At 39.3% G+C, this 24,826-nt stretch overlaps 1 protein-coding gene across 1 annotated transcript; it reads right to left on the bottom strand.

Moving 5' to 3' along the window:
• Positions 1–210: 210 nt before the first annotated feature.
• On the bottom strand, positions 211–1,087 carry LOC125098153 (keratin-associated protein 11-1). The gene has a single exon (XM_047727054.1). It carries the CDS (start codon positions 1,050–1,052, stop codon positions 591–593), a length of 462 nt encoding a protein of 153 aa, XP_047583010.1. The 5' UTR covers positions 1,053–1,087; the 3' UTR covers positions 211–590.
• Positions 1,088–24,826: the final 23,739 nt, after the last annotated feature.

The following is a 24,826-nucleotide window of genomic DNA, read 5'->3' as shown; positions in this document are numbered from 1 at the left end:
GCCACTTTAGATCACTACATGTCCAAAGGCTCTCTAACCAAGTAAAATATCAGATATTCCCTTGCTTGTCGTGAAACACAGTGACTAGACCCCTATTCTATGCTCTATGCTCAGAGAAGACTGTCCGGATATGATCAGCAAGGATGACTCACAGACAGCAAAAACCCTTGCAAATAAAGAACTCTATTGAGACAGACATTTGCAATGCCAAGTAAGCAGGTTTATTGAGAAAATACAGAGTGAGACAAATTCCCTTCCTCAGAGGCACAAAAGCAGAAGCCAGAAGACACAGCAGCAAGGTCAAAACATGTCAAAACCACCAGAGACAGGGGTTCGGGAAGTAAAGTTTCTGGAAACATCCAGAGACATATGCGACACCAGTGATCAACCCTTAAACTAAGCTTGGTGCTAGCCAGAAAGATCATCGATTGCCAGAGGCAGCTTCTTCAGAGCTAGCGGCCAAGCAGTCAGGCAGTCAGAACAGTGGTCAGCAATGAAGAGTTGTTCAGGGACAGGCAGCACGCTGGACGAGCCTGGAAACACCGCTGGCAGGTCCTGGAGTCTTGATTCGCTCACTGGCTCCTACACACTTAGCAAGTTCTTCGATAGCTGGACATGCAGGACCGCTGGTACGTCCTGGAGACCCCGCAGGCTGGTTGGCAGACAGTGGAGACTCCTCCCATCGGTTGGCACCCAGTGGAGATGCCCCCCAGGGGCTGACAGCCACTGGAGACAAAGGTGAGTGGCCGGCTGTAGGTGGTTGAGCAAGGATTGGAGACACAGGTGGTTTGCCGAGAGCAGGTCACCTGTCCATGGCTGGAGACACAGGGATTGGACTGGTAACAGGTTGGCTGGCAAGAGTTGGACTCACAGGAGGACCCCTGGCAGTGGTCCAGGAGCCAGGAGCCAGTCTGGAAGGAACTGGGCAAATAGATACCACTCAGGCAGTCGGCATTTTGGGAAGAAGCTGTGGCAGCAGGAGCCACGGGGACAGTGCAGTGTCCTCCAATAGGCCTGGAAGAGCAGTTTCTTGTAGAACAGTTGTAGGACATGGTGCCAGACAGAGAGCTGCGGGTAACTTGCTGAAGCTAGCTGCTGAATTGTGAATGTCCCTTCAGGTCCCTGAGCTTTTATATATCCTTGCGGGTGGGTGGGGTTCCCGCCCTGGCCCGCCTGGCTTCTTTGGCTCAGACCAGCGTGCCTTAGAACATCTTGTGAATCTCTAGGTTAATTGTCTCTTGAGAAGCCTTCATCCTCATAAAGACAGTTTAGTAGTTTGGTAACTAAATCATAAGGCTTCTGTACTGTACTTAGTCCCAGGATTAAGGTTACTTGACAGCTTCAAAGCTATCGGTCATCCCAGCCCACACTTTGTCCCTCATTCATCTTGCTTGGATACAATGAGTGTCGATCTGACGGTAACCCCAAACATGCCACCATCCTGCCATCACACACTCTCTCCCCCTTCTGACCAGGACTTGTTACAAACCCACACCCTGTTTTGCTTGTTGTCGGCACTTAATATGTTTTAAGCACAACTTAATCAGCCACTCTTCCATAGCTAACGGGGCTTCTCATGGGCAAGGAACCTCCTTGAATATGCTTCAGGGTGACAATGACAACACCTGTCAGGAAACCAGACACAAGGACTTATATTTAGGATATGAGCTGGCTCAGAAAATTAACCAAGTGACTGGAACAAGACACATTCAGGAAGGGTAGAGGGCAGTGGGACTCACACTTTATGTTCAAGCAGCAAAACAAATTAGAAGCTAACTTAGTGGGATTGTGCTTGTAGCCAAGTCCCTTTTTAAATAAATTGGATGAGCTTTATGCCTAAAATTTTTACTCCAATAACAATGGATAAGAGTGGTTCATAAGATTCATCAATATACCTGTGGAATGGGCTTAGTTAAATTTTAAAATTACTATAATGTTAATTTAAAAGGGTACATTGTCTTTCTCCCAAGATGCTCAATATAGTCAAAAGCTATTTTTTTTCCCACACAGACACTTACAGAAAGCATGCATTTTTATCACGGACTAACCAAAGGCTCTTGAAAGGATTGTCTACATCAGCGATAGGGGGAGGAGCACGTATGGAAGCAGGCACTTAATCAATATTTGGTTATGAATGAATCAATATGTGAACAGTGTACTATGATATTTAATTATTCTTTTTTATTCCTGGGGAAACCACATAAAGATATCATTCTCCTTTATCTCATTGTGCTACAAGACATCAATTCTGAACACCTGTATGACCAATTCTCTCCACCCACCTGTTCACAACCATGTTACCTCTGGCAAAATAATTTGCTTTAGCATAGTTTAAATGGTCAGTGATATTTCTATATCAAAACAGCTGTAAGATCTGACTCGTGTCGTAAACTGGCTTACATGGGATAGGAGAGAGGGACAATCATGGATTTACATATCTTTGAGAGCGAGACAGACAGACTATGTTTTAGACATCCGTAGAGCAAATAGCTTTTTTAGAACTCTTTGGAAGTCCCTCTGCAAAATGCTCCATCCATCTCTGTTCATTACACTGAAGCCATACCAGAAGCTCCCCAAGTTTCTAATTGGAAGCCAATAACACACCCAAACAAGACAGTGTTGTGCTGTGGGCTGTATTATAATTCCCAGGGATCAGACCACCTCTCCCTCAGTGACTCGCAGCGTGTTCTCAGGTAGAGGGAGAAATTAACAAGATGACTGCTTTCCACAATGTTATAACTATGCTCTTCCCACCACGAGGAATGTCCCAGTTAGTGTTTGAAGGTTAGAGTCCCTGGTCACAGGGGCCGGCTTGCTTGTTTCAAATGGATGAGTGGTTTACAGGCTTCTACCAGCTATGAATTCATTGCCTGCTATGGAAAAGTACTTAATCATGCAAATTAATCAAGTGACAAAAGCAAAAAGTAGAGTCGGTAGTAAAGTTACACATAAGTTTGCAGTACCCATTGCCACATTTCTGAGATGGTAGAGATGTTTATGTATCATTACTCTGTCTTGAGTTCTCTTTTCCACTGCAAGTTGAAAATTGCACATAAAAGGATCTTAGAAAATATCTTGCATCAGCTTCGGGAGAAAAGAAAATGAACATTTTTGTGTGTGCCTGACCCTCTTCCAGGCGTGGAGTTAGAGGCTCTCCATTCTCCACATTAAATGCTTCCAGCAACCGCATGGAGTAGGTGTCATGTCACACAAAAGAGCTAAAATTCAAGGAGGTTGAATGGCTCGCAAAGCTCATGCAGTTTATATTTGACTAAGTTGAGATTCAAATAAGACAGAGCCATGAACTATCAACCTGCATTGGGTATGTTTAAACATGATGAGATGTCTTCATTAAAGCTCCAGCAGAAAGTTCTAAAAAGAATCAATCGACGAATGTTCTATTAATCGTACTACAAAGAATGTAGTCTTCATTTCTCTTCCAGTTTCTCAATAACAAAAAAATAAAGCTTTTAAATCATAAGTTACAAGCACCGCTGTCCTTTTACTTCATGTGTTGCTTCATTTATATACCTTTGACAATTTTTACTTCATTAGAATGAAATGCAAGGTCACTACAAACAAAGCAGAAAGAGGCAGAGAGCCATCAATAGCTTGAAGCTACAATTTGAAATTATAATTATCTATTACAGTGAAGATAGACAACTAATTGTTCAACAACAGCAGAGACGTGAAATGAGTTTGCAAGTTTAAGCTGCAAGACCTTTCTGGAAAAAAAAAAAACAGAATTCACAAACTCTGAGATCACTTTAAAATGATATTTCATGAGTAGTCTTCTTCCAGTCACAAAGTACCCCAAAACCAGTTATTTCATTCAGTAGTTAAATCTAAGGGATCTACTCAACAGATTGCTTTCTATTTGACACCAGTAAAATGGCAGGCAGGCTCTCTGGGAAACAGCATAACTATCCATCCTAGAGGGAGGAAAACTGCTAATACCCTCCTGCATTCTATTTTGAAATGCAAGCATATAGAGGCAGGTTTTGATTGACTGTAAGTTGCAACAATGTAGAAATTCACACTGACAGCCCTGGGAAGCTTGAAGAAACTTACAACCCTGTTAAATGAAATCAATAGATCATCTATTCAATGGAATGTAAAGGATCTGGCCAGCAGGTATCACCACATAGCTACATGCAACATGAAGCTTTAACTCCATGAAAAGCCTTATGAAGGTTATCCTCCAGTCTGCAGAGGGTGAAGTGAGGGAGGTGTGGTGAGAGCCAGTGGGGAGAGATTAAAGACCTGCTACCCATTATCTTCATCACTGACGGATAATTTGCTCTCGTTTGTAAAGAACAATCTAAGCCCTATACAATGATTATCACAGGCTGCAACTGAGCAAGTCTTTCATTGAAAACTGAATCACAGCAATCACTTACACAGCCAAGCCTTTGAGAATAAAATGAATTAAGCATGTGTGGGAGGCTGAACGTTTGATATGCAAGAAGGATATTATTCATCACAAAGTTGGTAATAATGTTGACCAATGCCAGTTCAAAAAACCCACTTAGTCTCCTCAAATGGAAGAAGAGAGAACTTGCTGAAAAATTAATCAACATAAAATGAGATTTTGTCATTCTGTATTTTCCCAGGATATTCATACTCTCAAAATAAAGCTATTCATTATCTCTTAAGAAATATAAAAAAAGGAACTTAAAATTTAAGCACAGAACATAATGGTTGTTTTAAAAATTAAATACATCTTGGCTGAATTGTTCTCTCTCTCTCTCTTTTTTTTTTTTTTTTTCCACTTCACACAAACCTCTGGATTGGATCTCCAGAATCCTTATTAACCAAGACATTATAAACCCCCAAAGGCTGTGTGATTTGCACCACAAAACTGAACTGAAATTTATTTTCCAAACTCTTTTCCAAAAGCATTAATCATGGACGGTTTGAGTCTTTGGGGCTGGAGGCAACTGGAAGGAAGAAAGAAGAAGGTGAAACACAAAGTTGCTGCTTTTAGAACTTGAAAATACCAGTCACTAGCTACACAACGTCTATAAAAATAAACCTTCCGATGGTAGTGTCAAGGTTGAGAAATCCTAGATTAAATTGCCTTCTCTTTCTCCTGATGCCTGTTTACAAGTTCGTGTAATTTTTCATAGGTGCACTGGAGATCAATATCAGGGTGTTGTCAATAAAAACAAGCAGAATCCCAAGTTGGGGGCCACAACAAACTGTCATGTGGGAAAATCCATGTGTATGCAGTTGGCGTTGCTCCGGTCCCCGTCTTTCAATATAAGAGGTAAATCCAGTTGTGATCAGACATGAGTCATGTTCATGTACAGGGCCTGAGAGAGAAGACTCCAAGTCATTCAAGATGTGCTATCCTTCTCTGATTCAGAATTGCTCAGGGCCTACTAGGTACCCAGCTTGGTCAGAATGCTAGCAGCGATGTAGGAGACAGAGGTATAAGATAGGTCGGCTCTCAACATCACCTAGCTGACCTGTTGTTGATAGGCAGCTCTCTCAGAGTTCCCCGAATTGGCCCCCCATCGGGTAGGGCAGGGAGAGAGCAAAAAATGAGGTACGCCACTCCAGGCTGGTCGGTGGCAAGTTTTAATGAGCAGAGGGAACTTATATACAAGGCTTGTCTCGGGCAGCCACAAGACAAATGGATCCCCGCATCCACCCACCAAATCTTAAAAGTTGATAAAGAGGCCTTAGCTGGGTTCTGTCACATGCATCGTGTAGGTGTTCTCAACACCATATCATTATCTCAAGGCTGTGTCCTTGAAGCAGCCTCTGGGAGCGGGAAAGGACAGTGGAACCCACATCAAGGGGAAGGGGTGAGGAGCCTCCAACAGCTCAAGTCCAGCTCCCGGGTCAGTTGGTGGTCACGTCTTTTCGATGACCTTCGCCAACACCCACGCTTAGGCGCTTCAGACACAATCCTCCCTCCCTGGTCCCATCTGCCTGATGAGGAGGGTTGTGGTAGACCAGTACTATCTCAGGCTAGTAATTAGACTATCAGGACTGGGTCTTAAAGTCCTCTGGTCCAATTCTGTCCCCTGAAGGAGAAGAGAGTAAGTCCCAGAGAGTATCTTTGGCAAGTGTATCTGACATTCTTGTGCATTGATTCAAACTCATGTCATTCCATTGTATTCTGCTTGCACAGGCTAAGCCAGGCACAGGCTAAGAAGCTCCTTCTGCTTCACTTTGGGGCCACTCACCGACTTCTTGCTTCTTGTCCTGGGTCTTCTTTGATGTCATAGCAAAGGAAGCCTATGCCGACCTACTCTATGCTCATGTATGTACCACCCAGAAATGGGCCCATGCTTAAGCAATGGGGAATGCAAATCAAAGAGCAAGTGCTCCCACCTTTTGAACTCCAGGTAGACGGGTGTGAAATTATTCCAAAGAGTCCCATGGAATTGCACATGAGTTGTTCACGATTGTGGTCAACTTGCTTCCACCTCCTCCACGTCACTCCCCCTGTGCCGCATTCCCTGGAATAAAATTTCCAAACAAACCATCTCATGCTCTAGGAAAAAATCTTGTATACAAACTGAGCATCAAACAAGTAATATTTGGATTTTTAGAACAGTTTAGTAGTTTGAGACCAAATAAAAAATGGCAAGAGTTCTCAAACACAGCTAGATTGTATGCAGATTATAAAGATTCCCTCCAAGTAATGTCAATCACACTGTGTTGTTTCCCTAAGAATTATACCCCAAAGACATTATTATTGTCAGTTTGATATCACAGTTGCTTTCCAAAATGGAGAACCCATTTTTCCAAGGAGAGATGTGAGCTAGCAATGAAATACAAGATCATTTTAGTTAATAAATACTTTTCCACTTTTCATGATCACATATTTATTTTTAAATGTATTAATAAAATATGGCTGGATTATCCAAGCCATAATTTTATGGGAATCATTACATAGTTTGAGGCTAAAGCAAGCCTTTTTGTTTAGAAAGTGAGTTATTATAAATAAGAGTATTAATTGAATACGGAGGAGCTTGATACAAAAATATGGCAAAACTGCCAGCATAAAAATCACGGTGGTGGTTTAAGAAGTATTTAAATGGTTTAATGGTGTACTAAGATGGTTTAATAAATATCTAAATAACAAATATTTTAAGTGGTTCCATAAATTTTTTTTTAATTTTTTATTTCTTTTCAACATAACAGTATTCGTTGTTTTTGCACCACACCCAGTGCTCCATGCAATCTGTGCCCTAATACCCACCACCTGGTTGCCCCAACCTCCCACCCCCCACCCCTTCAAAACCCTCAGATTGTTTTTCAGAGTCCATAGTCTCTCATGGTTCACCTCCCCTTCCCATTTCCCTCAAGTCCCTTCTCCTCTCCATCTCCCCTCGTCCTCCATGCTATTTGTTATGCTCCACAAATAAGTGAAACCATATGATAATTGACTCTCTCTGCTTGACTTATTTCACTCAGCATAATCTCTTCCAGTCCCGTCCATGTTGCTACAAAAGTTGGGTATTCATCCTTTCTGATGGAGGCATAATACTCTATAGTGTATATGGACCACATCTTCCTTATCCATTCGTCCATTGAAGGGCATCTTGATTCTTTGCACAGTTTGGCCACCATGGCCATTGCTGCTATAAACATTGGGGTATAGATGGCCCTACTACAAAGCTGTGATCACCAAGCAGCATGGTACTGGCATAAAAACAGACACATAGACCAGTAGAACAGAGTAGAGAGCCTAGATATGGACCCTCAATTCTATGGTCAAATAACCTTCGACAAAACAGGAAAAAATATACAGTGGAAAAAAGACAGTCTCTTCAATAAATGGTGCTGGGAAAACTGGACAGCTATATGTAGAAGAATGAAACTTGACCATTCTCTTACACCATACACAAAGATAAACTCAAAATGGATAAAAGATCTCAACGTGAGACAGGAATCCATCAGAATCCTAGAGGAGAACATAGGCAGTAACCTCTTCGATATCAGCCACAGCAAGATATGTCTCCAAAGGCAAAGGAAACAAAAGCGAAGATCAACTTTTGGGACTTCATCAAGATCAAAAGCTTCTGCACAGCAAAGGAAACAGTCAACAAAACAAAGAGGCAACCCACGGAATGGGAGAAGATATTTGCAAATGGCAGTACAGACAAAAGGTTGATATCCAGGATCTATAAAGAACTCCTCAAACTCAACACACACAAAACAGACAATCATATAAAAAAATGGGCAGAAGATATGAACAGACACTTCTCCAATGAAGACATACAAATGGCTATCAGACACATGAAAAAATGTTCATCATCACTAGCCATCAGGGAGATTCAAATTAAAACCACATTGAGATACCACCTTACACCAGTTAGAATGGCCAAAATTAGCAAGACAGGAAACAACCTGTGTTGGAGAGGATGTGGAGAAAGGGGACCCCTCTTACACTGTTGGTGGGAATGCAAGTTGGTGCAGCCACTTTGGAAAGCAGTGTGGAGATTCCTCAAGAAATTAAAAATAGAACTTTCCTATGACCCTACCATTGCACTACTGGGTATTTACCCCAAAGATACAGATGTAGTGAAAAGAAGGGCCATCTGTACCATAAATATTTTTTGAAATTCAACTCATTCTATGTTCAGAAAATGTGACCACCTAATGAGACCCATTCACATATGCCTATATATTCCAAAAGACCTGCTTTCTCTTCTGCTTATTAATTACTTTGGACAAATTACCCCAAAACTTAGTGGCCAATAATGGACTCTTAATCTCACAAAACAAACTGAGGATTGCCGGGGGGAGAGGGGTAGGGAGAGGGTGGTGGGGTTATGGACATTGGGGAAGGTATGTGCTATGGTGAGTGCTGTGAAGTGTGTAAGCCTGATGATTCACAGACCTGTACCCCTGGGGCAAATAGTACATTATATGTTAATTAAAAATTTTTTAAAAAACACCTTATATCAAACCTTGTGGGTACAGCTAAAGCAGGGCTATTATAAAAATTTGTAATTATAAATGTTTATATTAGAAAAAGTAACATGTACCTATAAATATCTTAAGTGGTCAGCTTTAAAATCGGGGCGGGGGGGGCGGGAATGTAGCAAAGCAAACCCAACATAAACAGAAGGAAACACACACACACACATACACACTGTATCACTCTAGTTCTATGAAGTAGAACCTGTAAAACTAATCTGGTAAAATTGGAGTGGTGCTTGCCTCTGTGATGAAATGAAAGGGACTGATGAAAGGGACCTGAGGGAAGATTTTAGGGTGATGACAGTGTTCCATATTTTGATGTGTCAAATTCATGTGTGTATAGGTTGGTCAGAACTCAAATGTATAGTAATTATTTCTGTGGGTAATTTTACCTTGGGAAATAAACTCAATTAAAAATGAAAAAAAAATAGTGGCTATTATTGTGTCCCAGGGTTCTGTGGCTCGACACTTTGGTGCCCACACATGGAGGAGCCGGGGCATCTGGGAGCTGCCATTGTCTGAAGACTCATTCACTCACTGTTGATGGCAGCTGGGATAACCACGCGGGGCCTCTTCATGTGGCCAGGACCTCTCCAACATGGTGGCAGTTTCAAAGGCAAGAATCCCAGAAGATAGACTTGGGATGAAGCCTTAGCCTTTCTTCTGGCCTGAGCTCCACAGTCATGGGGCATCCCATTCTCCACACGTTCTGTCATAAAGGCTTGTGTCTAGGGGAAGATGAAATAAACTCCACTTGTTGGTGAGGGAGGAACAAAATTCTGGCTGAGTAGATGGGACTGAAAACATCATTTTGGCCATGAAATTAAAATTACCGTATTCCCAGAGTTGCCAGGACACCAGAACTAGAAATCCTTGTGACAGGCTTCGTTTCCTCTCGGGAAATCTGAGTTTCACATTCTTTAGTATTAGAATGTTCAGAAGGAATGGGAGACTCATCACCCCTGTGAATCTCCTGTGAAGGGGACTCCTGTAAGAATGAGTACCAGTTCCGTCAGTCAACAGCTCACTGACTCTCCAGTTTGACAAGCCATTCATTGATGGGATCCCAGCCACTTTGCTGTAGGATATGCTCCAGAGGCAGGAAGTCTGGCTAAAGGCAATCCTAGTTCTTCGACAGCTTCAGTCCCTCAGTGATAATCTTTTCTTCTCTATTTCTCATGAAACTCCAGAATCTATGGAGAAAATATGCATTTGCAGCCTTCCCCAACAGATGAAGTAGTGAGACACAAGGGAGCCCAGGAGTCACTCAAAACTGTGGGGACCCTACCAGTCTTGGAAGACCATGCAGTGTTATATTTTTTTTTTTTTGCAAAATTGTTTTGCAATTTGTTGTGGATTGAAAATTATGAAGGTGGAATTAACATTGGAAATATCCAATACCAGCAGCAATGCTGGAAAGAGTGAAATGTTCCCAACGACTATACTGCTTTCCATTTTTTGCCTCAATTTTATATTCTAAGAGTTGGTGTCCTCATAGATGGCTCTTACTGTTACTGAATTCCCATTATTTAGGGCAACGGTGAAACAAAAATATCTTCCGTGTTTTAAGATCATGTGTTTTCCCCACATGCAACTTAGCCACGGTCAAGATCACAGCTCAAGGTCAAGGCTCAGTCTTCTTAGACTAATCATAGACTATTGCTCAGTTCTTGCTTTTCTGACCACGGTTATCTCTGATACTGAACTATGAAGTGAACCTAAAGTCAGCACTTGCTTTTGCTAAATAGCAAAATAACTAAAGGTTGATTAAAAACGACCCTATAGGAAAAGAATCAACCAGACCTAAGATCGCCAATTTCATCTTTCCCATCATCCCTTGACGTAAGCATCCTTTTCCCCTATTGATATTAATATAGCCACTAACTTTTTTTTCGTTGCCTGGAAAGGCAAAGAAAGTGGGGTCTCCACAGCCAAAACGACTTTTCAGTCTGTAGCTTTCAGATTGAGATATTATTCTAAAAGGGATACAAAAATAGCTAATGTGTTGGAGGATAATGGGCACAGGAGAAAAAAAAAAAAACTAAAAAATAACTAGGAAGAGCCAAAAGGAATGATTAAGTTTCAATATGAGGAATTAGGTTATGTATTATGTATAATTCAAGAATAACAGTAGTCTCCAATTTGGTGCTGTCCCAGAATCTGGAGCTATAATTCAGAAGATGGGCATGGAAATAGAATTTAATCAGAATCCATCAAAAATGAAAGAGATAAAAAGAATTAAATGTGTGGACATCTTCAGAATTAAGCAATTTTTGAAGAGATGGCTTCTAAACTTTTTTTTTTACACTAAATTGTCTTCTACAAATTCTACACTGAGGCTGAATGATAATTACCATTAGAGAAACTGCACTTCAACTAATGCAAACATATCAAGGATAATGCAGTCTTTGTAGAATGGTAGAGACCTGCAGGCACCTGAGAGCCAAGCAGGTGTTCTCATTGTCTACTGAACAAATACATCTTTTTTCAGACATAATAAACATGTCATTCAGATCATTCAGCTCTCGAACTGGACTCTTGAAGTAGAATTCTGATATTAATTTGGTTTTTCAATTGGCCTAGCCTATTAGAAATAGGATGCGCCAAGTATCCAGCACAAATAAGCTGATCTGATTTTCATGCAAATTAAATGGGTCCCTATGGTTAAACATCAGTCTCTTGAAGGTTTGGCTAACTTGACTCAGTCCTCCAGAGCCTGCTAACCCTTGGTAAACTAACAAAACCAAAAGGCTCAGCGTGCAAAGTTGAGCAGCAGACCTTGACCCTCCGATGACTCTGAACGAAGTACAGACAACAGGCTCGATCCAGATAGCCCATCGACCACCCTCAATGACCGACTCGCTTTACCTGTAACAGACAGATCTACACGTTTCACTAGGAGAACATTTTCTAGCACTATCTAATGATGTACTCCTTCCCTGAGTGCTCTTAGCAAATAGAATCCTCTTTTAAGTAAAATGGTTTAAGTGTAGCAGAAGTTGGACTGACCAAATGACCTGTATAAAAAAAATAGCGTCCAGTTTCTTAGTTGTTCATTGCTACCTCTCCAAATATTATACTGTATCACTTGAAATTATTTTGTTTCCCACTGCATTTTCTACTGTTGCATGTTTTAAAGGTCTTCCTCCTTAGCTATCTACATCACATAACAGAAACCACCAAATATCACCCTAGTAGTAATGATGCTGTGACCTCCCGTTTATATACTTATAAAGTTAAACGCGAAAGTCAAAAGGTCAATTTACCAAAATATTGTATGCCCTGGTGGGTTGCCAGGGAAAATATTCTGCAACTGCAGATTCACTTGAGCTAAAACACAATCTGTGTTTCATCGGAACAATGATTGCTTATTGCAAAACAGTTCTTCAAGTGGAGCATTTTATCTTGCTCATTTATTAATTTCTCACCCTTCTTGAGGCATCCGATTCGAGGTGCATGTGAGAAGTTCCACAAGTTTGTCCCCCGACTTTCCCACTGACTCACTGCCTGACCTTAGGCTGCTCATTGAAACTCCCTGGGCCTGTTTCATGACCATCTGTAAAACAGTGTTAATGGGACCGGCCTCTCTGGGGAGCAGCAAGAACGGAGTTATGGTTTATAAAAGGCTTTCTGATTCATACATAAAAGGCACAATAAGAGAGCAAGCTGTCATTGAGCATGACAAACAATTTTCATCCCAATTATTTTCAAGGAAGGAGAGAGGAATATCCTAAGCCTCCAAAAGATAGGAAACCAGGGTGGGCCCCTGCTGATGCATGGTGGTTGGTTTCGTTTGTTTGTTTCTAGAAGTTGGCAATGTCATTTACGTTGACGTTGTCATTTACAGTGACATGAGGACAAGGAGAGGTAAAACTGAGGGGGACATCAAGTAAACTCTGGGCTCTGGGACCTGGCAAGAAGAAAGTGTGCCACTTTCAAATGACCCACTGGAATACAGTCCAAGAGAACCATAGATGAGAAGTCTCACTAGTCTTCAGCCACCTACCGAAATCTGGTGTTGACTTTACACTTGCTGAAGTTGGAGCCGTGATTTTCATGTCTTACGGGTAACTAAATTAAGAGCTAATCCTGGTAGGTTTGTTCTTATAGTCGAGGACATTGAATCTAAAAAAACTAAATTCTAATTTATATAGAAGTGACGCTGAGGTATCTGTGATGGTCTTTCAATTTCCCACAAACAGCTTAGGAGGAGGCTGTGGGGAAATTCATTATTCATAGCTTGTAAAGTTGCAATGTTTAACACCAACTAATAATTCCATTTAGCTGTATCGTACTTATTTTCACCTTTAAGTTATAACTGCACAGGGAAGAAGTAAATTTTTTCCTATTACCATTTGGTGGATTTCCATATTAAAAAGCCTCCTGGGAACTCTTGGTACTGAAAATATCATAATAATAATTCAAGTGATTAACATTCACCCTCTTCCAATTAAGAGGGTATCTTAATTGCCGTGATCTACTGGTGAATGTCAGTGTCTTGGCTGTAATAGACAGAGTGAGGCTAGAAGTTAGCAGTAAATAAAGAACAAAAAAAAAAAAGAAAAAAATCTTTTAAAAAGCAACCATACAATGATACACACACACACACACACACACACACACACACACACACACGTAAAGCAAAGGTAGTCAGTAAGACTCAGGATAACCAGTGGGCTTCTGGAAAAATGGGGAAAATTCCAGGTTTTCAACAGCCTTTCCAGATTTCCATTACAGAAAACCCAATCATCCAGGTCATTTCCGTAATTTGGATGAAGCAAGCAAAAACCATTGTCTATCTAAATTATCTTAAAGTTTTCTGTGAAGATTACATACAAAACCTAGGCTGTCTGAATTTTGGAACACACACACACAAAATTCAATTAAATTTAAAAACAAAACAAAACAAAAAAAAAACTAGGCTGTCTGACTTAACTAGCAGTGTGACCTTGAGCAAGACAGTAACCTCCCCAAACTTCTCTCCTTATCTGTGAATGGAAATGATAATAGGACCTTCCACATAGAGTTTGTGTGAGTGTTAAATCAAGTAATACCTGGGACATTTAGATAACCAGGAAATAATCGTTCTCCATTCTCCTTCCTCTTTTCTTTAAGTCAAGGCTTTGAAGGGGGTCTGATTTCTTCCAAATAAAAATTTTGGTTTACTTAAAATTGTAGCAGATTCTTAATCACATATAGCTTTTATCTATATAAAAGATATCTATATATCTATAAAAAGATTTCATCTTTTTGGTGGCTGAGTAGTATTCCATTGTATATATCTACCACATTTTCTTTATCCATTCATCTGTCAATGGACATCTGGACTCTTTCCACAGTTTGGCTATTGTGGACACTGCTGCTATAAACATTAAGGTGCAGGTGCCCCTTTGGCTCACTATATTTGTATCATTGGGGTAAATACCTACTTGTGCAATTGTTGGGTGGTAGGGTAGTTCTATTTTTAACTTCTTGAGGAAACACCATACTGTTTTCCAGAGTGTCTCAGCTTGCATTCTCACCAACAGGGAGAAGGGTTCCCCTCTCTCTGTATCCTCACCAATATTTGTTGTTTCCTGGCATGTTAATTTTAGCCATTCTGAACAGTATGAGGTGGTATCTCATTGTGGTTTTGATTTGTATTTCCCTGATTATGAGTGATGTTGAGCATCTTTTCATGTGTCTGTTGGCCATTTGTAGGCCTTCTTTGGAGAAATGTCTGTTCATGTCTTCTGCCCATTTCTTGACTGAATTATCTGTTCTTTGGGTGTTGAGTCTGATAAGTTTTATAGATTTCGGATACTAACCCTTTATGTGATAAAAAACATTTGCAAATATCTTCTCCCATTTTGTCAGTTGTCTTTTGGTTTTGCCAACTGTTTCCTTTGCTGTGCAAAAACTTTTGATCTTGATGAAGTCCCAATAGTTTATTCTTGCCTTTGTTTCCCTTGTCTTTGGAGACATGACTAGCAAGAAGTTGCTGCAGCCAAGGTCGAAAAGGGTGCTGCCGGTGTCCTCTTCTAGGATTTCGATAGATTCTTGTCTTGCATTTAGGTCTTTCATCCATTTTGAGATTATTTTTGTGTATCGTATAAGAAAATGGTCCAGTTTCATTCTTCTGCATGTGGCTGTTCAATTTTCCCAGCACTATTTGTTGAAGAGATTGTCTGCTTATATTTTTTATGTCTCAATATCTGTCCTTCTCTTTTGTAGTGAGGCATCAATTATTTTATTTTTTATGTTTTCTAACCTCATTAATTTTTGCTGTCTGCATAATTTCTCCATTCTCCTTTGTAAGTTATATTTTGTTATTCTTTACCTTTTATACCAAGTATCTTTTCTTTTCATCCTTTGTTATAGAAAAAATAACTCAATATATATCTAATAAATTATCTGAATTTATTTTATTATTCAGATATGTCTTGGCATTTATTTCCTACTTCATCTGTCAAGTACTGAGAAAAACATATTAACATCTTCTACTTCTATTGTATTTTAAAATTATTCTTGAATTTCTAACAGTTTGGTTTTTATGTAATTTGTTTTTATTAAATTCAAAGCATAGAATTTTACTATACTCTTTTAAAAAGTTATGGACCTTCTTTGTCCTATTTAATGATTTCACAGTGAATCCTAATTGCTTAATATTATTACAGTAACTCCAGTTGTTTTGTTTGCTTTTTGCTTCTGTAGATTTTCCGAATCTTTCACTCAGACTTTCTAAACTGTTTCGTTTTATGAGTACTCGTGATCAGAACTCTCCTTCAGATACTATTTTAAACCAATCCCAGTATTGACCTTTCAATAAAAGGTAACATTTTCTTTTATTCCATGTGTCATCCCATTTGTCATCCCATTTTATAGCTCCTATTTTAAGTTTTCTCGCTGTTTTCTTTTTATCATTATTTTGATGTATAAATTATGTTTCATTTTTTTAACTATTCATCTCATTTTCAATTCTCTAAGTCATCGCCTCTTAAAATATTTAAAGACCTACCTCTCATAAAAGCCAAGAACTGAAAATAAGCCAAAAGTTCATCAATATTAGAAGGAATTAAGAAATTGTATGAATAGACAATAAAATCTTATAAGGCAATAAAAGCAAACAAACAGCTATACCAACAACATGGATGACAAAAACTGTTGAACCAAAAAAGTCAAATACAAAATAATGGTTATATTCTATTTCTATAAAGCTAAAAAACAGGAAAAGGACACCATATTGTGTAGATGGCAATGCTATTTTATATGAAGCAAGAGAAGTTCAGATGAGAAGTTAGTGGAGAGGAATGGAAGTGTGATCAGAGACCGAAGCCAGTTTCTGGGTGTCTGGGATAAAGCTCTTTCTTCAGTGACTGGTGGTTACACTGGTATTTGTATTAAAATTATGCACCAAACCTTTCACATCTATTGTGTGCACAATTCTGTATAGAATGTTCTACTCACAATGAAAACATAATCTCCCATATAACTGTTATCTTAAAAAATTACATCAGAAAATATATACCTATGTATTCTCCTACATGTGACTTGAAAACATTTATATTTCTACCTATACCCCATCCTCATCTCCTACTATCTTTTTTTGTTAGTATGACCTCGTTTCTAATTTTAAAAAATTTTTATCATCTTTCAATAATTATTTATGACATATTCAATTGATTTTCACAATAATCCTTTAGATTACATTGCTTCAAATTTTTTCAGTATTTACCATTAATTATTTTTTTGTAAAAATAATCCATTCTAAATTTGAGTTTGCCTTTCTTTTTCTATCTTCTTAAACTCTCTCAGGGCTTAAAATGAGTGCATTATGAGTGGTATACATTTTTTAGCCAATTAATATCTGAAAATGTACTTTGCATTCCCATTTGAATGAAAACTCAAGTATAAAATTATCAGGACAAACATTTCTTCCTTAAAATTCTGAAAGTCTTGATTCATTTATTTCTTCTTTCAGTCTGTGTTTCAAGGAAGACTCCAAGTATGAGGACATTCAAAAGACCATGGTCCTTCTATTAGAGCTCCAGAATGCATGAGCACTGTGCATTCAATCTGGACATGCATTCAAACATGAAACATTGTTTCACATTCAGTGTTCCTAGAAATCATCTTCTCTCTCTTCAATGTCATCCCTTTATCCTCTTTATCTGAATTCTGGAAAAGTTTTTCAAATATGTCTTCCCCATTATGATTCCTTGCATCATGGAAAAAGCTTTTCCATTTTAATCCACCTAATGCAAATTTTAGTCCGCCCCAGCCAAATTTTTAAAAAAAAATTATGTGCATATAGTGGATACACAATGTTGCCTTAGTTTCAGGTGTGCAACATAGTGATTTGAGAAGTTTATACATTATGCTATATTCACAACCAGTGTAACTGCCATCTGTCACCGTACAACATTATTACAATACCGTTGACACTATTCCCTATGCTGTGCCTTTTATTCCCGTGACTTATTCATTCCATAACTGGAAGCCCTACCTCCCTCTCCCCTTCACCCATTTTGCCCACCCCCCCCCCATCATCCTCCCTCCCTCTGGCAACCCTCAGTTCTTCTCTGTATTTTAAGTCTGATTCTGCTTTTTGTTTGTTTATACATTTGCTTTGTTTTTTCAGATTCCAAATCAAATGGTATTTATCTTTGTCTGACTTATTTTCAGATTTTAAATCAGCTATTACATGTTAGTTGCCTTTCTTCTTTCCCTACCTCGTCCAATCATGTTGTACTTCTGTGCTCTGTCTCTTAGCTGTCCCCTTTCTTTAAGATTTCATTTATTTATTGAGAGAGGGAGAGAGAGCAGGCATGTGAGCAGAGAAGGGGCACAGAGAGAGAGAAAGAGCATCTAGAGCAGACTTCATGCTAAGGACAGAGCCTCCTTAGGCACGGGGCTCCATCCCACGACCCTGAGATCATGACCTGAGCTAGAACCAAGAGTCGGTTGCTCAACTGACTGAGCCACCCCCAGCTGGCTCCCCTTTTAACCTCGGATCTCTTGTTTTATTACTGCATGCTTCTATTTTCTAGAGTTTTACTGAAAACAAAAAGAGCTATTCTGAATTTGTTCTTCTTCCTATGGAAATTTATTTCTTTTAGAAATAAAACATGTGCATCTTCTTTCTTTCAGGCTTCAGAACACTTGGTTTGGTCCCACGCTGAGCTGCTCTGTCGCAGTATACCCATAGTTAATAGGGATGGTTTATGTTCCTTGGATCCTCCTCTCTGACTTTTCTATTTGTCTTAAAATTTTCTTTGCAGATATTAGGCAGCAAGGTTACTTTCTATAAATTCCACGTGCAGCTAGCTGTTTCAGAGAATGAGAAAATGGAGAAGAAACTCTTTCCGGTGATCCACTTTGCTAAGGGTCAGCTTCTGGACTTTTCTCTTTGGTTTATCCATAACACCAGGTTCGTGGAAAATCTTGCCCAATCTGCATTCCCGGGCTGCTGTTTACCACATCAAATAGAAAGCAAAATGTGTCTGGAAGGAATTTCACCTCACTGGCAGCTTTCTGCTTAATGGGACTCTTGCATGAACTCTGAAGTCTCCCTCCTACAGTGCTTTCCTCTGCTGTGGTTCCGCAACCATGACCAGGCATCTAGTCGACATACCTGACTTTCCCTAATGTTCCCATGGTCTGTAGAGCTCACTAGTTCCACTAGTGGAACATTTCTGAGAGTATCAATCAACCCTGCAACCTCCTTGCCTTGTCTCGTTTTTGGAAAAATCTGCATTAAATAGAAAAGAAATGTTCCCAGCTTTTTAACATTTCCTTTTTCTAATTTCCAGTGGTGATGTCTGATCCCTGATAATTTTCTATTTTTTCCGTTACTCGGTCAGTCAAGATACGAGTGTCATAGTGTACAAACGATCACAGCCGTCATCACCTGAAAGTCAAAACATAAATATTTTTAAACCACCTAATGAGCTAGAAATTCCAAAGTTCTCTGAGTGGACCAGCCCTGCAGACAGATAAGCAGTGACAGAGAGGTCCAGAGAACACTCTGTGCAGCTTCTCTTAGTATAGTCGCACACGTCACATCTGTCATTTTGCTGAGCCTTCTCATTCAGTCTGCCGTTAGCTCCATTTGCGGGTGAGTCACCTCAAAACTTCAAGCTGAAAAATGGCCCACTTACAGCAGGGAGTGAGGATGCTTTCCAGAATCTTGTGAAATAAGATGATTTGTGAGCAGAATCACCCAAACAATATTTCTCAGGGTTATTTGGGGATTTTGCTTTTCCTTTCTCCCTGATAATTTTAACTGAGATGAGTACGTGGAGCTTTATGGTGCTAATAGGTAAAAGGAAATAAGATAAGTATTAGTATTATCATTAAATAAGAACCCGCTGATAGATAATGCATTTGTACCGTGTTCCACATTGCACTTGAAAAACATCGTGATGGAATTAAACATCTTTCTGAAAGTCTGAAATCTTAAAATGTATGAGGTCCCAGGTTCTCCATGAAGAGCTGAGCAAGCTGAAATCATTTTTTAGCAGCTGGAAAGACATGATGTGCACATTTCAAAGGCTTCCTGGTGGTTTTCTCTTCGCGTGAAGCAAAGAGGTCAGTGAAGAAGGGAGCACGTGGAGCCACAAAGGAAGAATGACCACTTTTAACCTGGACTTGCCCCTGAGCTGTTGACAGAGCCTACAGCTTCAGGGAGGAGTCCCTCATCACCTGACTTGACGCCCGCCTTCCCACAACCCCAGGACTAAGCTGAGGTTGAGAAAGGGCAAAGCGATCTTTGCCTTCCATTCCTGCCCTTCCAAGTGACTAAGTTTCCACCATGTGGAAGGTCCCTACTCACCCACTCTGGCCATGAGGTAAGCAGAATGAATGAGTGAATGAATGAATGAATGAATGAGTCCATCACCAATGGAGCCAACAACCAAATGTTGACAGTACTATCTTTTGTCAGTTGGGCTGACTCTCAAGTCTGGGGTAGAGCACTATTGGCTCATCTAGGATGGCCTCAAGCTGGGATGTCTGGAATAACATGGCTCTGGTCCCCATGTCTCATCCTAGAGCAGGCCAGTCAGGCACCTGGTCACCGCAATCACAGAGGAGCTAGAGAACAAAGAAAAGTACACAAGCGCTTGTTGAGACTTCCCTGTGGCAGGGGGTGGAGGGGAATGTGTCACATTTGCTAACATGCCATTGTCCAAAGCAAGACACACGCTGAGCCCAGAGTCAAGGGGTGGGTTAGAATGCCCAATTCAGAGGGCATTGCACAAGACAAAGGGAGTGGGTACAGAAAGAGATGGAGAATAGGGGCCACTGATGCAATCAGTCTATTATACTCCTTTATTGTCAGTTCATCTGCTGGATGAGCCATGATCCTGAGTAGGCCAATTACTTTATAACACACCTGATCCCTGATTGAGGCCCCAAAATCTAGAACTACTCACTCAAACGAAAATATCTGGTCAACTCACCCCCAAAACAGTTGAAATTGAGTCACTGAAGAATTATGATTACAAATAGATGAAATTTAATTACCAGTAGGTAAACAAAATTAGCTCATAACTCAGCAACACATAAGATTGTGGTAAAACATCTTTGTTCTAATCGGATGCAATGCAAGATTATTCTCTCACTAAACAACAAGTCCTGGATAAGAGTGAGAGTAAAATCATGATTGTGTCTTGAGGCAGACACACAAGTTTCATGGAAGCAACAAAGTGAGATCCCCAGAAATGATAACATAAAATCAGCCCTTCAAAGTATGTCAGTATTCTAAATAATGACATGCAAAAGTAAATTAGAAATCAAAGATATATTTCCTCACAGTAATGATTAGGAATGCATCAGTGATTGAAGATCAGTGCATTAAGGGTTCTCATAGCTCAAGCTGCACTGAGTGCTTTTGAAGCAAATTCTGTCCCTTCCTTCCAGATGTTTGATGTTTGACACAGAATACTTAGCATGGATTCATTTGAAATCAAACTGTATCTCTGAAAAGTTGCTTATGACCCAAATATCTTGGGTTAAATAAATCTTTGAGTTATAATTTAGAGTGCATTTCCCACTTTCATCTGCTGCAATAGGAAGCCCAAATTGCTTGGGAGGGTATCAGTGTTTCTATTGTAGGAAATGATAGAATAAATCAATTTCTTAATATTGATGTTCTTGTAAGAAAATCAGTAGTAAGTTTTCTTGATCATTGACACAATTCTTAAATTAATCACCTGATTTGGATGTTCAGTCAGATGAAGTTCTTGCTGGCTGGATGGGCCACGACGCATAGAGACAATTCAATGACAGTTGATTAGATTCTGCATATCTCCTGACTCTGATCAAAACAGTAAAGTCATGGTAATGATGTTCCTTCCAACCAAAAGGACTTTGAAGAAAACAGTTCTTCTGTTGAGGCCTCAGAATTCTATCCCATTTCCCGCCCAGTTCTGTTCTGGCTGGTTTTCAGTGACGTTTCTCTTCTCCTTCTTGATCCACTGTGTTTTTATCTTCAAGCCAGGATGGAAGTCTTTCTCAAAGAAACTGCTGAGAGACCAATTTTACCTCTGATGTTACCTTTTTTTTTTTTCTGAGACTTAAATATGGAAGGGGTTCACATAATACACTGTGATAAGAGCCCTAAAGGCAGTAGTCACCCTTCTATTCAATTTCCCTTGTTATCAGCACGTGGATTGTTCTAGACAGCTGGTTGGACTGAGGCGCTTTCAGGGTCCATGGGATATGGCAAAGTCTCCTTGCCCAGAGAGAATCCTATGCATGGCTAGGAACATTGAGTCCTTTCAGGAATCCTCAAAGGGAAAATGGAAAAAATTGACCAGGTATCTTTCTTTTGTACAGCTGAGATATCCCCTGCATTCCCTCAATTGCCAGTCCCCGCTGTCATATAGAATGAGAAAAGTTATGTAAAATAGCTCTTTACAACAGAAGGTCTGCTTCTTCCAAAATCTAATATTAGTGCAGTTTGTATAGACATTCAAATAAAAGATAAGGAACCAACACCATTAGGGTTTCATGGAAAAGTATCAGGAATTAAGAAGGCAGATTTAGGGGCGCCTGGGTGGCTCAGTGGGTTAAGCCGCTGCCTTCGGCTCAGGTCATGATCTCAGGGTCCTGGGATCGAGTCCCGCATCGGGCTCTCTGCTCGGCAGGGAGCCTGCTTCCCTCTCTCTCTCTCTGCCTGCCTCTCTGTCTACTTGTGATCTCTCTCTGTCAAATAAATAAATAAAATCTTTAAAAAAAAAAAAAAAAAAAAAAAGAAGGCAGATTTAGGTCTTCCCACTTTTGGACAAAAAAGATTTTTAGCTAAGAACTAAAACATTCTACGATAATGAAAATAGCAAATCTTATTTCTGTCCTTTGCTTCCATAGCCAAACACCAGTGATCTGTTAACTGTTGTTTCTATGTCCTGCCTAGCCTTCCCCTACATGAACTTGTCTCTGGAACATTGCTGAGGTCGTTCTCTTAAAGATCACCAAGGACTGACTGCCTTATGGTTTTCCCTTATTTTATTGTAAAGTATAACACAAACAGAATAGTGCATAAATGAAACATCAATAATTTATCACACAGAAAACAGCTGGGCAACATCCCAAAAGCATCCCTCATGCTTCCTCTCTATCACTAATCCCTTCTTCTTCCCCGCAAAGAGATCTCCCTTATGCTAACACTGCAGTTTAGTTTTTCCTGCTTTTCAGCTTTTTAAGAACAGAATCATGTGTCTGCTTTATTATGGAATGGTGTTGGGCTCATGTCACTCAACATTCTGATGGTGGGATTCACCGATGCCATTGGATGCACTGTATGTAAAGAATGAGTCCCTCCATTCTCATTGTTGGGCAGGTATTTGCACTATATGACTGACTACTCCACAGGTTTTTGTACCCATATTTCTACGGATGTATTTTCAGGTTGTTTCTAGTTTGGACTATAATAATGTTGCTATGAACCTTCTTATCGGTCTTTCTTTTTTGTATTCAAGTACAGTCTCTTAATGCACATGTGCACACATCACTGTTGAATAACTAGGAGCAAAATTTCAGGACCGCCTATTAACACTAATAGATAATTAGCAATTGTACTAATTTCTACTTCCACGCAAAAGTTCCTATTGTCCCAAGGACTCTCCAGTGTTTGGTATTGTCAGTTACTGTAGCTTTAGCCATTTTGCGGTGCCCATTGTATCTCATTGTTCCTTCCATTGGCAATGTCCTGGCAAATAATAAAGCAAAGCACTTTTCTCTATGTTTATTGGCCATTGGAGATCTTCTTTTCCTTATGGATTTGTGGTGGTTCTTTGTATAATCTGGACACAAGCCTTTTGTCAGTTATTAGTCATACATATGTCTTCTGTCACTCTTGTTTTTCAGTTTCTTAATGCCACTCTTGTTTTCTTAGGTTATTAAATATCTTAATTTTGATATCACAATAGTCTTGTCTTTTCTAGAGTTTTAAGCAAATGAAATAATAGATTAGGTAGTCAGTTGTGTTTGACTTCTTTCAATTCACATAATAGTTTTGAGATCTATCTATATTGCAAGCATTAGTATTTTACTACTTTTTCTTCTGCATTAATATTTTAATACTTTTTACTTCTGATTAGTATTCCATAGTATAAAGACACCACAATTTGTTTATTATTTGTTTATACATTTACACCTTGGACATTTGAGTTGTTTCCACTTTTTTGGCCTCTATGAATAATTGTTATGTGCATTCTCGTACATAATATGTACACATATGTTCCATTTCTCTTGGATAAATAACTAGAAATAGGATTGCTGAGTCCTATGTTAATTATAAGTTTCACTTCATAAGATGTTGCCATATTGTTTTCCAAAGTACTTGTACCAATTTTGTATTCCTGCTAACTACATTGTCCCACATCCTCACCAATACTTGGTATTGTCGATCTTTTTAACTTCAGCCATTCCACTAACGTATGATAATCTCATTTTGCATTTCCCTGATAACTTGGGGCATCAAGCATTTTTTTCCCTATGTGCTTATTGGCTATTTTTATTTGTGAAGTATCTGCTTACATCTTTTGAATATTTTACATTAGAGTTATTTTTTAATTATTAAGTTACAAGAAGTCACTGTACATTCTAGATACAAACCCTTTGTCAGATACATGTTTTGGAAATTGTTATGTGATTGACTTTCAAACTTTCTTTTTATCTAATATGTGTGTTTAAGGCTCTATATTATCCTTTAAATACGGCTTTAATGGCATTGCACAGATTTTGATAAGTAGTGTATTTATTATTATTCATTTCAAAATATTTATTATTTTCCCTTATGACATCTTTGACCTGTAAGTCATTTGGAATGTATTCATTCCCGAAACTGGAGATGTTCTCATTAACTTTGTATTACTGATTTTTATAGTTCAATTGCCCTGTATTCAATATGACATATTCCATATGATTTCTATCTTTTGAAATTTGTTGAAACTTGCTCTATGGCCCTATGTATGATCAATTTATGTAAATTTTCCATGCATGCTTAGAAATAATGTGTATTTCATAGCTGTTGGTTATAGTTTCTATATCTCTAGTTAGTATAGTAGTTATTCATGTTTTTCAAATATTCTGTTTACTTACGTTTTTATTGTCTGCTTTCTCAAACACTTTTTGAGTGAGGCATTTTAAAATTCTCTGTTATGGGGAGCCTGGGTGGCTCAGTCAGTTAAGCAACTGACTCTTGATTTGGGCTCAGGTCATGATCTCATGGTCATGGGATTGAACACTACATCAGGCTCTGTGCTCAGAATGGAATCTGCTTGTCCCTTTCCCTCTGCTCCTCCCCCCACCTCCCCACTCTCTTTCTCTCAAATAAATAAGATCTTTTAAAATAATAATAATAAAAACATAAAATTCTCAGTTATGATTGGGAATT

The sequence above is a fragment of the Lutra lutra genome, chromosome 1 (assembly GCF_902655055.1).
Source record: "Lutra lutra chromosome 1, mLutLut1.2, whole genome shotgun sequence".
Classification (NCBI taxonomy): Eukaryota; Metazoa; Chordata; class Mammalia; order Carnivora; family Mustelidae; genus Lutra; species Lutra lutra.
This window is presented reverse-complemented; position numbering and strand designations above follow the sequence as displayed.

Coding starts and splice junctions, on each gene's coding strand:
- LOC125098153 (XM_047727054.1), bottom strand. CDS start 1,052: ATGTCCTACAACTGTTCTACAAGAAACTGCTCTTCCAGGCCTATTGGA.